Source organism: Ovis canadensis, chromosome 1 (assembly GCF_042477335.2).
Source record: "Ovis canadensis isolate MfBH-ARS-UI-01 breed Bighorn chromosome 1, ARS-UI_OviCan_v2, whole genome shotgun sequence".
Lineage (NCBI taxonomy): Eukaryota > Metazoa > Chordata > Mammalia > Artiodactyla > Bovidae > Ovis > Ovis canadensis.
Window position 1 is genome coordinate 192,999,507 of NC_091245.1, and position 16,188 is coordinate 193,015,694.

The 16,188-nt window shown below is 34.8% G+C and overlaps 1 protein-coding gene across 16 annotated transcripts in view; it reads right to left on the reverse strand.

The window, feature by feature from the left end:
- The window catches only part of ZNF148 (zinc finger protein 148), a 142,631-nt gene that overhangs the window by 78,486 nt on the left and 47,957 nt on the right, over window positions 1-16,188 (reverse strand). For 9 of the 16 annotated variants that reach the window (XM_069556164.1, XM_069556179.1, XM_069556172.1 and 6 more), the window contains 2 exons: window positions 14,451-14,587; window positions 4,610-4,958 (listed from right to left, as the gene is read on the reverse strand). In XM_069556164.1, coding sequence (XP_069412265.1) covers window positions 4,610-4,942 — 333 coding nt within the window. In that variant the 5' untranslated portion in view covers window positions 4,943-4,958; window positions 14,451-14,587. Of the gene's footprint in view, window positions 1-4,609; window positions 4,959-9,621; window positions 9,721-14,450; window positions 14,588-16,188 lie in introns of all 16 variants that reach the window. The other 7 variants (XM_069556216.1, XM_069556244.1, XM_069556264.1 and 4 more) reach the window with 1 other exon arrangement.

A 16,188-nucleotide genomic window follows, 5' to 3' on the forward strand; every position in this document is an offset into this window, starting at 1 on the left:
TGGAGGACCTACACTACCTGATCTCAGGATTTTGTATAGAAAATATACCAATCAAGAATAATACTGATGCAAAGATAGAAACCAGATTAAACAAAAAGAAAACAGAAGAGAAACAGCTTAACTTCTATAAAAATGTACCCAGAAGAAATTTAAAAAGACTTTTTTAACAACATTCACAGTGACTTTATTCATAATGGTTGAAAACTAGAGATAATAAATAACCATAAAGAGGGAAAGAAAATTTTAGGATAATATAACAACAGAATGTTAATCAATAATGAAAAAAATGAACTACTTACTGATAACACTAAACCAACATGGAAAACTGCAGAAACACTATGCTGAGCAAAAGAAGCTGGAGAGAAGAGTTACACATGATTCCATTCATACAGAGTTCTCACATTAGTCACTCAACTGTGTCTGACTCTTTGCAACCCCATGTACGGTAGCCCACCAGGCTCCTCTGTCCACGGGATTCTCCAGGAAAGAATACTGGAATGGGCATCCATTCCCTTCTCCAGGGAATCTTTTCAACCCAGGGATTGAACCCAGGTCTCCCACACTGCAGGCAGATTCTTTACCGTCTGAGCCACCAGGGAAGCCCAAAGTTCTCAAGGGACAACATTAATTTATGATGGGGAGGAGAGGCGGGGGTGGGGGGGATCAGAACAATTGTGGAGTGGACTGACCAAGAAGAAAATAAACTTTCCAGAATGATGAAAATATTCTACATCTTGATGCATTATGGGTTACATACAAGTTTAGGCAGCTGTCAAAATTCTGCATTTTAACTTAGGATCCACATTTCACTTCAAACTTTTTCTCAGTTAAAAAAGATTTCTTTCACTCAAAAAATATATGACTGCCTCCACAGCCCAGTTACTGAGAACACAAAGTTAAAATACAAGTTTCAGAGAAGAGGCCTTATGGTCTCACAAGCAAAGAAATGAAAAGTTAGTTGTTATAATGAAAAATTACACAAAGGCAAGTTTTGAGAAGTGAAAAACAGTAGACTGCCAAACAAAGAATATTACAGGTGTATCCAACATGTACAGAAATAAGAGAAAAAATCACATTGGACCTGGGCAACTAATGTAATTTTAATGTAGTTAAACTACGAAGTGGGCAGTAGGGCTTGCAGAGGCTGGATAAGATAAGAACAGACCTAATTCAATGGCTCTTTTACCCCAAGCACAAGAGTGCATTTCAGCTTTTCAGCAAAAAGAAACCTCTGAAAAACTTCTGGGAGGAAAATGATAAGTATAAATCTCATTTTGAAAAGATCATTATAGAAATCATCTGAAAAACAGACAGGTATGGCTCAGGTTACAATCAGTCCAAGAAGAAAGCTATTACCATCAACAGACTATTTTATTCTTTTCAATCTCACATGGAGCATTTGCCAAGGCAAACAACATTGAGGACACATAAAACACACAACTTCATAAATGTAAAAGAATAAGCAATCATACAACATACACTCTCAGACCATAACTGAATTAAAACAATAGATCAGTAACAAAAAAATAGCTGAAAAATCCCCAAAACTTGGAGATTAAATAACACACTTCCAAATAACACATGAATCAAAGAACATATCTCAGAAAAAAAAGATAAAATGGACCAAAAGAAAATAAAAATACAACTTATCAAAATTTGTGGAACACTGTGAACGCAGTGCTTAGAGAGAAATTTGTATCACTGAACGCTATGTGTGTGTGTATTCAGTCGCAAAGTCACATCCAACTCTTTGCAACCCTATGGACTGCAGCCTGCCAGGCTCTTCTGTCCGTGGGATTCTCCAGACAAGAATACTGGAGTGGGTGGCCATGCCCTCCGCCAGGGAATCTTTCCAACACGGGGACTGAACTCGTGTCTCCTGCATTGGCAGGCGGGTTCTTTACCACTAGTGCCACCTGAGAAGCCCAAAAACCACGGGTGGCAAATTAAATCCAAAATAACATAAGAAAAGATATCATAAAAATTAGAGGAGAAATCAATGAAATTGAAAACTGGAAAACAACAGAAAAAAATCAAAAGCTAATTCTCTATAAAACTAGGGGGAGGGAACAATGGAGAACTGGTGTTAAGTGGGTACAGAAATTCAGCTTTGCAAGACAAAACAGTTCTAGAGATCTACTGTACAACGAGAGTACAATTAACTGTATGCTGACACTGGATGTAATATTATATGCTTAAAAATTGTTAAGACAAAGAGCAGCCTCTGCTCACTGCAACTAGAGAAAACCCACACACAGCAAGGAAGACCCAGTGCAACCAAAAATAAATAAATAAGCAACTCTGACATACTTAAAAACAAAAAAAAAAAAGGCAGCAAGCCTCTTGTCAGGCTAAGACAAAAAGACATAAATTACTTATATCAGAAATTAAGGTGGGAACATCACTGCAAACCTCATGGACACTAAAAGAATAATGAAAGAATACTATGAACAACTCTATGCCCACAAATTTGATAACCTAGATGAATTGAACCAATTCCTCGGAAGACACAATCTGTCAAAACTCACATAAGAAGAAACAAACAATCTGAATCTATAGCTATTAAAGAAACTGAATTACTAACCTTCCAAAAAGGAAAGTACCAGGCCCTACACTGGTGAATTCCATCAAACACTCAAGGAAGAAACTGTACCAACTCTCTACAATCTCTCCCAGAAGACCAAAGCAGAGTGAATATTCCTAACACATTCTATGAAACCAGGGTTACTCTAACATCAAAACAAAGATACTGCAAGAAAAGAAAACTAGACCAATCTATCTCATGAATATAGATGCAACAATCCTCAACAGGTTACTAGTAAATTGAATTTTTAAAATGTATAAAAATAATTATACATCACAACAAAGTGGGATTTCTTCCAGGTATGCAAGGCTGATTCAGCATTAAAAAATTAATTAATGTAATTCATCACCATCAACAGGCAGAAAAAGTAAAAGGCTACTGCAATAGACTAGGTAAAAGTTGGTGAGCACATGTATTAGAACACAACTGTAAGTAGTTATCCACTCATTCACATCATGTGCTAACACCTGGGCCATAATGAAAAATAAGACAAAATTCATGCTCTCAAAGAGCCTACTATCTATTAGAGACAAACTGAATAAGTCCTTACTGCAGGGAGTAAACCTAGACTGAGGTGGCAGGCTGATGATGATGAAGCACTGATCAGTTTAAAAAACAGAGAGGGGTTATGATTAAGGGGAATATTACGAGTAGGATACGTGAAGGTCCTAAAGCAAAAGAAAAAGCAGAGTGTATCAGAAGTACTGAAAGGATCCAGGTTTAATATCACATAAAGAATAGAAGAAGATTTTATGACAGTAGTAGTTTTGCTGATCATCAGGTAAAAATAAAGACACAAGAAGGCAAAAAAACCACTCAGCTTCTCAGACTCCCTGCCTGCATCCGCACCCTGCTCAGGAAGGCCCTGCTCCTCTGCCTGGTTTGCCCTGGCTGTGACTTATCCCACACTACTCCCAGAATTCACCACCGACCTACAGTCAGCCAGCCACTGAACTACTAGACTTGATCAGTGACCAAAATACAGAAACGATCACTGACTTGTACTTAAAGAACACACAGACTTTTGCACTGCTTACTGATGTGGAATTAAATACCCTCAGTACTAAGAAGAAGTCACTGAGGCCAGAGCTGATTACAATTCACTTCACACAGATAATTTTTGGAGTGAAGATTATGAAGAGGTCGTTGCTGGTTGTTCCAAAGAGCCTGTGACTGAAGCACCAAATGAGCCCTGGACCTTCAGGGGAAGCAACAAGTCCAGCTCACTGTTTCGGTTTGTTACTGTTGCTCTTTTTTTTTTTTTTTTCAGAAAATGTACAACTTTCTAAAAAGATTGTGAGTCTCTGAACAAGCCTACCATTCCATTATAGAAGCTTGAATAACTACAAAGACTGTGAGACACAGCATGTATCCATTTGGAGATAAGCAGAAACTGTACACAGAAGAAGGGCATCTCATAATATCTTAAGCATGTCCCATTTAATGTGGGCTCAATAAATGCTCCTTTGAATTGAAAAAAGTTATGGGTATCTACAAAAGAGTGTCTTAGGTGATGACCTGTGACATCGAGGTTAAACAGGAAAGACTGAAAGGGTGAAATACTTTTTAAAAATAATGAAAAAATAAAAGAAGACAGGAATTGCCAACAGTTACAAAATTTGAAGGAAAAATTCTCAAGTATATGATCTTTTTCTAGCAATGCTCCAGATTCAATCCTTATACTTTTCTTTTCTTCCAATCCTTCTATTCTTTAAGGAGAAATCCGAAAGTTAAAACAAAGTTATCTTTTAAAATTAAGCACTTAAAATTTAATACACAATAATCCTGACAAATAAATGTTATCCAGAAAATATGTTTCTAAAATGTATATAATACAAAAACTTAATTTTGCCTTATCATCATGATTTTTATCAATATTTGGTATATCTATTTTAGAACACACATTTGAACTATTTATATTCAGATTTTAAACATTTTTTGAAATTTCTTCAATGACTGTATCACTCAACAGAAAATTAATTATGTTTCTAACTAAGCTTAGTATCTTATAAAGGAATTACTTACAGGGACATTAAGTGCATACTGCAGTCCTTGAGGAAGTCTTTCATGCGTTTCCATCTGCTCTTCATCATTTTTCACTGTCTCCTCATGGACCATGAGTTCATCATGTGGTATCATATCCTGTTGTCTCATTTCACTTTCTTGTAACACTTCATCTGCAGCAAGGATCTCCTGGTGAGGCATACTCCGATCTTGAAGCACCGATTCCTGCAGTTCCCCAGACACGGTAGACTGGCCAGACACTCCACCCATTACAACCATTGCCCTGGAAGACTGCATTTCGTCTATGCCGCCACATTTAAGAAATAATCCTTCCAGTTTGTCGTCAATGTTCATGCTTAAGTATAACTGCCTAGAAAGACCAAGTTTGGCAACAAAGCATAATAAATTAGTTTTGTAGGTCTACCTGAATTTTTTAAATTTCAAATTATGAAAGGTATCCATACTTCAATAAAAGTTTTATTCACATAATTCAATATTGCCTCCAACTTAAAAATTACCGGTAAATTTCCAAAAGCTGGTAGAATAAAACACAAATTTTTATTTCTGACATTAAGGCACTAATCTATTTCATTACGAAAAATGAGCATGAAATAAAGCAAACTGGGAGAAAGTATTTGCAACACCAGATGGCTCCATATCCTTTAATGTATTAAAACATCTTTAAAATTAAAATAAGAAATAACATTAAGAAATAAACTGAGAGAATACTATCAGGTAAATCATAAAGAAAAATTAGAAACAGTCACTAAATATATGAAATAGTAGTCACAGCAGTATCAAAGAAATGAACATTAAAACCGTATTTTATCCCCCAAATTGATAACAACTCTTAAAAAATACATCCAAGGTTGAGCTCGCAGGGAAAAATCTACCCACAGTGGGAGTACTTTCGTTCCACTATTCCCAAAGGTAAGCTGGTACACTGTATCAAAACCCATAAAATGCATATGTTCTTTGAACTGGTGACAAATAATACTTTTAGGAAACTATCCTGATGAAATTGGAAATATGCATATAAAGATAGGTATGAAAAATCACTATGGCAGTACTTTAATAGTGAAAAACCGGAATTACACTAAGTAGTCAACAAAAAGAAACTGGGTTAAATTATATCCATACATGCATTTTAAAACTAAAGTAATGGTTGGCCCACTCAATAAATTTACTAAAAATTATTAAATTGTACTCTTAGAATGGGCAGATTTTATTTTATATAAATTACATCTCAAAGTTTTTCTTAAAAATAGAATCAGAAAAATGGCTATGCTTGTGTGAGGAGACTGTTGATAGGAGGAAGTGGGGTATCTGGGAGCACACAACATTTTTTCTTGAGTGGAACGCTGGCTATACAGGTGTGCCCACTTTGTAAAATTTTAAGATGTGTATCTGTGATATGCACACATTTCTGTCAGTTATTATACTTCAATAAAAAGTTAAGTCTGTTGAAATTTTTTTTTAATACAGTCAAAAAATATTCTTGAAAAATATTTTAAAATTTTGGGAAACAGCCCAATATATTAAGGGAAATGTATATGTAAATATGTGTCTGAATGTACACAGCTTTACTGAAAATGCTAACAATATTACCACTGGGTTGTTTCATACTTGTATTTCTCTCTAATTTGAACTTTCTATAAAGTAATTTTATTTCTTTTAAATGCTTTAAATTTGTTAAAATAGAAAAAGTATTTTCATTACTAATATATTCTTAAATAGTTGCCCATGATTAAATTTAAGAGGTCATAAGAATTAGACCCTACTAAATAATAACATTATCTTTTTTCCCCATTATTATAGGAAAAATAGGCAATATTAATCCTGCTCTTCTAACTTTGGTTGCTATAAATTCACACTCCATTGTGTTACTCGAGGAACTAGCATAACAATAATCTTGAAATCCAAAGACATTTTACCTTAAAGACTGTCAAGGCACTTGTATGGCTTGTTTTTTACCAGGCTGTATAAAATAAACACATTCACCCAACATGAAAGGACTACAATTAGTAAATGTATTAAGTATAAATTAATGAGGTAATAATGGTTACTACTTTAATCACAGCTTTCAAATGTTAAATTTAAATACACTGCTGAAATCTAATCTTTCATTTACTAACATCATCTAGGGAGAAAACTTCATTTAAATGTACAGCTCAAAAAATGGGGTTTTCCAGGTGGCTCAGTGGTAAAGAATCTGTTTGCCAAGCAGGAGACTTGGGTTCAATCCCTGGGTCAGGAAGATCCTCTAGAGAAGGAAACAGCAGCCCACTCCAAAATTCTTGCCTGGGAAATCCCATGAACAGAGGAGCCAGGTGGGCTACAGTCCATGGGGTTGCAAAAGAGTCAGATACGACTTAGCAACTCAACAAAAACACAACAGCTTAAAAACAGCTCACATAAACAGTAACGTAAACAAAAGAAAAATGTAATTCATACTTGCTGTGTCTTCCCTGGTACCAGTTAGTATCATAAATCCAGAAGACATACTGGACAAAGGAACAAGAATTTAATTTCCCTTTTTGAAATATTTTAGTAGTCTAAATGACAAATATTCAAAATACATCACGAAATAACTGTCCTCTTCAAATATTCTATTTATCACATTTCTTAGAGAATAAACTTTCCTACAACTAATAAACTTAAGTCTCCTAGGGTTAAAATTTGCTTATTTCTTTGGAATTCCTTACCAAACCAATTATATACTTCTAATCTATTTACTGTTTTCCTAAAGGACTCAAAAGGGACCAATATATACACAAAGCCACCCTTTACTTCTGTGACATCTGCTATTGCCACATACATCATTATTAAAATAAAAACACACACCCACACCCCCTGGGAGCTTTTAAAGAATATGGGAGAAGTAAAAAGAAGTAATCATTAAAAGCAGACATTAATAAAAGATATCAGACAAACTAACCTAGGACAGACTTTTTTTTTTTTAAGATTACCAAAAGTTAAAGCTGACTTACTAACCCGCAGCAAGGTCTACATTTCCCTAAAGCAGTGGTCCTCATCTCCAATGTTTTTTATAATGTACCTCATCAAATTAAAAAAGTTTAGTATATCCTAATATACGGTGGTGGTAGTGTAGTTGCTAAGTCATGCCTGAGTCTTGCAACCCCCCACCAGGCTCCTCTGTCCATGGGATTCTTCAGGCAAGAATATGGGAGTGGCTTGCCATTTCCTTCCATTTCCATCCCATTTCCAAGGGATGTTCCCAACCCAGGAATCAAACCTGGGTCTCCTGCATTGCAGGCAGATTCTTTTACCAACTGAGCTATGAAGGAAGCCCTATCCTAATATATGCGTAGTGCTTACAACTCTACTCCTATAACAGTGTGTTAACATATAATAAACCTAGGAAAACAAACATAAAAATTTAATTTTTACAAAACTAGTCTTATCCCTAGCATCAGGCTGGAACAGTAAGTATTGAGGAAGTCAAAATACTTTGGAGGCAGAGAATATTTGGGGGAAGATAAGTATGCAAAAAAAAAAAAAAAAGTGCCAGAATGAGGCATCTGAAACAGGAAGATACCACAACTCAGTAAGGAAGTAGTAAATGGAATGGGAAGTGGAAACACTGTAAATAAAGGGCAAACTTGAACTCTATGAAAATTTTCTTAAAAACAGTCCATATAGACAGAAAAAGGAATCGATCTTCCTTTTTCACATTTGGTTTCTTATTCCTCTAACCCCAAATTAACCTATGTATTTCAAGTTACTGGCTAGCCTAGAAACTGTTTCTGAGACAATTTCCCTGAAATACCAGAAAATATTAAGATATCAACACAGACTTCAATATCAAGGAACACTGCTCTGACAGTTTTAATGTTAGCTTTGGAAATATCTACCAAAATGAAAACTGTTGACCACTGACACAACAATCTCATTGCTAGGAGTATATATAATCCTATGTATGTGCTTAGTCATAAAAATTAACCAAAGATTTATGTACAAGGATGTGACCTTTTAATGCAAAAGGATTGGAAACGGCCTAAGCATCCTCTAATGGAAAACTTGTTTAACTATGATTCATCCACACAGTGGAATGCACATTAGCCATTAAAATGAATGAGGCAGCCATATGTGCTGGGTAAAAAGTTCTCCAAGATACATGGGGGAAAAAAATCAAGAAGATATACAGACAAATAAGTGAGCCATACTTGTATCACATATCTTAACCAGTGTTGGAGCAGAGAAAGCTGGACAGGAAATAAACAAGGCTCTCAAACAAAGTTAATTTCACTAAGCCTATGGTAAAAGGGAAAAGGACAAAGTTACTCTAAGAAAATGATCAGGAAAAGTATGTTTTTTACTGTCCTTGAAGCTCTCACCAACCTTAAATTTCTCCCTTACACCTCCTATATGACGTCAGTCAAAGCTCCCATGTGCTTCACTTCACTGCACATTCAAAAACCCAAACCCTGCAAAAGACTCCATGCGTGCTCAAAAGTTAACACAGGCTACTTTCCCTCTATTTCAGTATTTTCAGGAAGATTCAGTCAAGTACAAAGAAATGAAACTGATGTTATCTATCCACACTAAAATGTGAATATTTAAGTGTCTCTTTCTGCTAAATCTTCAAAAGCCAACTGTTTTTTGACCCAAATGTCTATATAATTAATGGAATATTACACAGCAGAGAGAAAGAAAGAATGCTTAAGTCATGTCTCTTACAAGAAAGGCTGCTCTGGAAGAAACAAAGAAATAACTAATCTACATTCCCAGAAGCCTCTGTCAAACAGAAGGAAAGAATGACTAGATGGAGTAATAAGCTCTAAGCCACCCTTAGCTCCTTATAACGATCCATTATTTTGTTTGTGAAGGAAGTTTGGGTAGCTGACAAAGAATATAAAATCACAGTATTAAGATCCAAGACAGGATGGACAATGATGTTCTAGAAATAACTCAGCTAACTAAAGGTAAAATGGCACTCCTTCTGGAGTTACCTAGAACACAGATTACTAAAAACCAGAACTTAGGAAGACAGAAGGAAGGAAGGGGCCTACCTCAGGCCAATTTCTCCCTCCAACAGATTATTTCAAACGCTGTATTCTTTTCCTCCTTCCAAGTTTAATCCTTCCATCTCCATCCCTCTGCCAGAGAAGCTAGAAGGTATACATAATAACAGGGATACTGAAGGCATCACAATTCAGCTTTCTGCTCCATTCACACACCCACACACACCCTCACTATCCTTCAGTAATGAAAAATGTTTGGTTCAGTCATATAAAATTAACCCAAGTTACAGCCAATTAAGTAATCCGAAACATGTAAGCCTAACAGCAGTGTAGTACTTAAAAAGAGAATATAAATTATAAGCCATCACTTTCTCCAGTCTTCCAGAAGAGACAGTTGACCCTTCTTGTCACCTTATAATTTAATGCTTCTTTCTAATCAACTGTGTGCAAGCAAATAGAAACTAAGCTTTATAATAATAGATTTGTATAAGTTGAAATAGAGTATATAAGCTTTGAGTTAGGGCTTTTAATAAGGAGTCAAACACATGGGCTTTAATATAAGCATTTGAGACAAGTATTTTCTCAGTCTGGGCTTGTTTTCAGAGGACAAAGTTAACAGAAGCACAATATATAAACAAGTTGGGCCTTATTACTCATTTTTAATCAATTATACAAGGCACTTAAAATGCTTACTGAGCTTTTTTATGGGAATTCTATGCAATGAATGAAGAAAATGTCTCTCCAAATTTATTAATAGGTTTGAGGCTATATTACAAAATTCAGAGATTAGTATAACCTGGAGAAGAAAGAAAATTAACATGTGCTGGAGATCTACTGTAAGTAAGACAATATGCTGGGCACACTGGTGTGTTGTGTTCCTTCACTTAATGTTTACAGTAACACTCAAGACAATAACAGTATATGCCCATTTAACAGATGCAGAAACTGGAGTTCACCCACAGTTACATAGCTAGGAGGTAAATGGGGATTTGAAGACAAACTTACTTGGTTCAATGCACATTTTACCATACCATACTACCTCCTGTCTTGAAAAGGCCCTGGACACTAAGCGCTCGCTGAACTCATTCTCTTCTCACCCACCCACTGAGGCCACACTGTCACCACTGCTTGGCTTGATAAAGCAATCCAACTCCCCATAGCTGGCTACTCCCATCTCACGGCTACCATGGGAGAATTCTATGTGACACAGAATCCCTTTTCTCCTTGATCAGGGGTGGACACTTTCCACAATTCCTGTTTTCCACTTCTGCCTCAGTGCATTTCTTCTTCATTCTTTTTTTCATGGATTTATACACCCTCTTAATCCTTCCACTCTTTCTTCAAACCTTTACCAAGTTATTTTAGGAAAATCTCTCTTTCTCTCTTTCCTTTCCCATATTCACTCAGAAATTTTAAAAATAATCCTAAATATGGCTGATAAATGTAGGAGCTATACCAAAGATACACCTATATCAAGAATAAAAGGGCTATCTGTTTTAAACTGAAAACAGATTTGAAGATTTGTGCAATAATCTTCTCAAATTCTTGAAAGCATCTAATTTCTCCTTCAGAATACAGGTGAATATTCATCTGCCATTTTATCACCTTTAATTAAATCTGTACCCAATCATGAAAGAAATATTTCTCACTTAAAAATACTGCTTTTGTGTTTCTTTCACTGAGTTTGGCTGTAATATTATTTTCCATTAACATTTACTGAATAATATAAAACATCAAATGAGTCATTATAGTGGGCAAACCTAAATATCATTCTTTTCTAAAAAAAAAAAAAAAGTAATTTCCAACTCCAAATATTATCCCAAATTAAAAATACCCTGCTTTTGTACCAAAACTCAATCACTTGTAGGCAAAACAGAAGTACTTAAAGGAATCTGAAACAGATTTTTTTTTAAAGCTAGATTTCACAAATTACTTCTGATTCAAAGTATTTTTCAACAAACTCATCTGAAGGATGCTAATTAATTTGGATAGTAGTATTTCTAACCTATGTAGGATTCAGTAAGAAATTATGCCTTACAAACATCAGCATTACAAATACAAATATCAATCAGCCTTAAGATCAAATTGGTACTACAAAGCAACAAAGAAACCCTTGATAAAAATGGATTTAATAATCTGCCAATTGTCACTCCTAAATTTTCTATTCCTTCTCATCCTTCAAAATGTTGACCTAAGCAAAAACTGCTTCATCTCTAATTTAAAAACAAGATCTACCTCTTATCTAGGGATATTTTACCTCCAGAAACCCCTTCAGATTACCTTTGTATAACTACCACCTTGCATCTACAAAGCTTATCTTGTAAACTATGCCCCCTGATTTTTAAATTGATACTATTCAAAACATCCTAATAGGAGGATCATTTATAATAATCACAGCTAAACAAAATGGCCTTTCTTATCAGTGCCAGTGAGAATAAAAGATGTCTACTAAAAGAATTTACAGAGTAAGATAAATCACCTTATACAACATGACAACTAAATAAAAACCTATGATCATTTTCTAACCACAGAAAATTAATTTATAAATATTTAAGCCAAAGTTAACAGGCATCTCCATATATCTGATGCTCTGCTAAAATAAAGCAGAATCTAAGCATATTCTCCATTTCAAATACTGTCGCCAATCTTCTAATACAACATAACAATAAGAAATTAGTGCTATTCAGAAATACCAAACATCAAACTTATGTCAACTGTTGGCTGAGAAACAGCTACATTTAAAAGGGAGAGGGAAAGGGTAAAAACGAACCAAGCAAAACAGAATCCTACATTCTGCTTAATCTAGTAGTTCATTCATTTCACTTTATGCCAATACCCAAAATTCAAACATTAATATTAATTAATCTTGAGGAAACTATAAATTTTCTAGCCTTGTATACTAAAAGGAATATAAAAAATACTTCCTAAACTTCCCTGTACACAAGTTTACCTAGTCCAAACACTAAACACCTAAGTGATTTTTAACATGTACTATATGATAACAAGACTCATTCCAGAACAGAGAAGTGTTAACTATCCAAATCCACACTTTTTAAACACTGGACAAATGTTCTCACTTATCAGTACAAACCTTATTTGTGAAGTACAATAAAAGTAAAAATGTATTCGTCACCCTCAATGCCAAAAACACCTACAATGTCTTACAACCGTTTACTAAAAGCTAAATCAAGAGGCCTGATATAAATACAAGTATACTAATTTATCAAAACTTATCTTAAATCTCAGAAAAAGGTAACAAGGCTAATACATGTTGATGTTGACATAAAATACGATGGAAAACTGACAACTAATTTCCAACCCTTTAATAAATTCTCTTATAGAAGCATATTGATACATGTTTAAATAAAATATTTAAATGGGATAAGAATCACAAAATGTAATCACAATGAAATACTTTTCATCTAAAAAAACAAGTATATAATGTCTCTGGGAATAAGTTGTTCTGATGAGATCTGAACATTTAGAATAACAGACTTTTTAGAGTTAGAAGGAACCAGTTATACATCATGTAGCTTTATGTGTAGCTAAAAGATCATCTCACCCGAGGCCCTCATCCTTGCCTTAAGAGTCTAAAAATATTAAATAAATCATGTCAATCTAATGGCAGTGAAACAAAATGAGGAATTATTTCAAATCAATTTTAACTTTTAAGACCTTATTCCATCATATGATATCAAAATTAGCAGTATTTAATCAAAGAACTATGATGACTATTCACAAAACTAAAACTGCCTCAAAACTCAAGTAAGAACAATTTCCCAAGTATTATCACAGGCCAAGAGTTAAAACGTCTTAGATGATAAAAATTATATTTTAATTTTAGAGCAACTAGATAAATAGAAAGTAAATCTGACAAATCTTAACCTAAGACAACTAGCTGGCCCCTAGATGCTGTTCTCTCCTTCTTGCCCAAAAACAAAACAGTAAGTGAGACACTTATGACCTAGATCCTAGATGAGACTCGTTTTCCAGCCTTCCTTGCAGCTGGCTGTGGTCATGTGACAGTTATAGTCAATGGGATATGAATAGAAATGATATACATAACTCTCCTAAAGGGAAAAGGAATGTTCTTCCCTTTTCTTTCTTTCTATTGGCAGGCATGATGGCACCTTCTTGGACCATAAGACAGCGCATATTAAGAACAGTAAAGCAAGACAAAGACCTAGGCCATGATGATTCTGGAGCTTCCAGACAATCCTGAATTTGTTTATATGGACTTTTCAAATAAACATAAATATATTTCTACCATTTTAAGCACCTGTTAGAGTTGACAAGTCTAAATTTTAACCAATATATTTAATATAAATGATTATTAAATTATCTACATGATTGCTTCCTTATATTGGCATAAACATACAAACAATATGGAAGAATGTACAGTAACTGGTATGTTCTTTCACATTTAAAAAATTGTATGCCAAACACCATTAACTTTGATTAACAGGTCTAATTTTCCAACATATGAAAATAGTTTTCCTGGAAATTCTGGAAAAGTTAATGTGGGTGTGTATGTGTTGATGACAGATGGGTGATAAATGTGAAATAGCCTGCTGAGAAAAAGGGTTAAAGAAGGAAACACCTTCCCACTTATATTTCATCTAAGATTACATAATAAGCTACACATATCTTCCTGTGTTAAACTTAAAACCCAAAACTGTATCTTTATTCATCAATTTTCTCTTAGTACTGTTTTCTCAAAAAAAAAATATTAAATCCCAAGTTTCTTCCAGATATAAACACAACATAAAGAAACTATTACACAAACTCAACATGAAAATCCAGCAGCCAAAAAAAAAAGTTCTATATTAGAAAAATTTACTTATTCATGATTATGAAAAGTTAAGTACTGAAGTTACCTGAGACTAATGTAAAAATGAAGACTTCAAGGAAGGGAATGCTGTAGAGTTGAAAAAGAAATCATGGTTGAGTTTTCTACCTTTCATAGACTTCAGAAACCCTCAGTACCACCTCAATTGCTTATGCCATCCAATTCCTACAAAAAAAAAAACAAAAAACAAAAACAAAAGCATTACTTACGGAGAGAAAAAAATACTGCACAAATACAACATGGACAAGCGCACATGCCTAATGATGATCGCTCTTTGTAAATAGTAAACTGTGTCTGAATAGACAGTGGAATGACTTGTTTTTAAATCTGAAAGTGGGAAAATATAACAGTGATGAGGAGTAAGTGTGCAATAATCCTGGCCTTGTAAGTAACTTGCCTAGATCTGGGATGAACAACTTCAGAGACATGGGATACTGAAGAAAATTCAGAAAGTTACAGACCTAAACATTTACAAAAGAGAAAGTAAATGGATAAAAAATCACTTCATAACACAGTATCTGCTTTGTGGAGGCTATGAAGTAAAGAGAGATGCAAATACAATCTTAGGCCTTACAAACAACAAACAGAACTAGTCCTACAGAGTGCACATGTGTTTACAACAGAAAAAAATTAAGAGTTGTAAAATCATGAAATACCTACAGAAATACAATCAGCAAGGTCATCTGAGAAGAAAAGCTGACAGAAGATGAGAATCATCATGGGAAGATTGCATGCCATACCCCTCAAAAATAAAAATGAAGATCATAAGCTGTACACAGGAAGAAAACTTCCTATCAGTGAATATTTCTCAGCACAGACTAAATACACTAAAGAGTTTATGGAGTTTCCTACCATAGAGGTCTTTAAAAACATCACATCCAAAGAAAAACACCAATACAGTATACTAACACATATATATGGAATTTAGGAAGATGGCAATGACAACCCTGTATGCAAGACAGGAAAAAAGACACAGATGTGTATAACGGACTTTTGGACTCAGACGGAGAGGGAGAGGGTGGGATGATTTGGGAGAATGGCATTCTAACATGTATACTATCATATAAGAATTGAATCGCCAGTCTATGTCTGACACAGGATACAGCATGCTTGGGGCTGGTGCATGGGGATGACCCAGAGAGATGTTATGGGGAGGGAGGTGGGAGGGGGGGGTTCATGTTTGGGAACGCATGTAAGAATTAAAGATTTTAAAATTAAAAATAAATAAATAAAAATTTAAAAAAAAAAAAAACCACATCACATCCTATCTATAAAGAATAGTTTGTATTTACTCCTCCACAAGCAGCTCTGAGACCAGACGGTGTATGATACATCCTATGATTTTAGATCTGTTTTTACAGTGGTGCAAAGGCAAGAAGAACAGTCCTTCTCACCTAAAAAGTACCAGTAACAAGTCCATCTTTGTACTTCAGAAAAAGGGAAAGTATTAGCCGCTCGGTCGTCTGACTGTGACCCCATGGACTCTAGCCTGCTAGGCTCCTTTGTCCATGGAATTCTCCAGGCAAGGATACTGGAGTGGGTTGCCATTTCCTCCTCCAGGGATCTTCTCAACCCAACGATCAAACCCAGGTCTCCTCAATTGTAGACAGATTCTTTACCGTCTGAGCCATCAGGGAAGCATACTTCAGAGAGTATAAAACTAATTCACTTTTTAAAATATTTCAACACTGTATCTATATTTTTTTAAAGTTTAAATTCTGACAGAGCTATTTACCTTTCAGTACCCTTTCATTTGAGAATCTTCT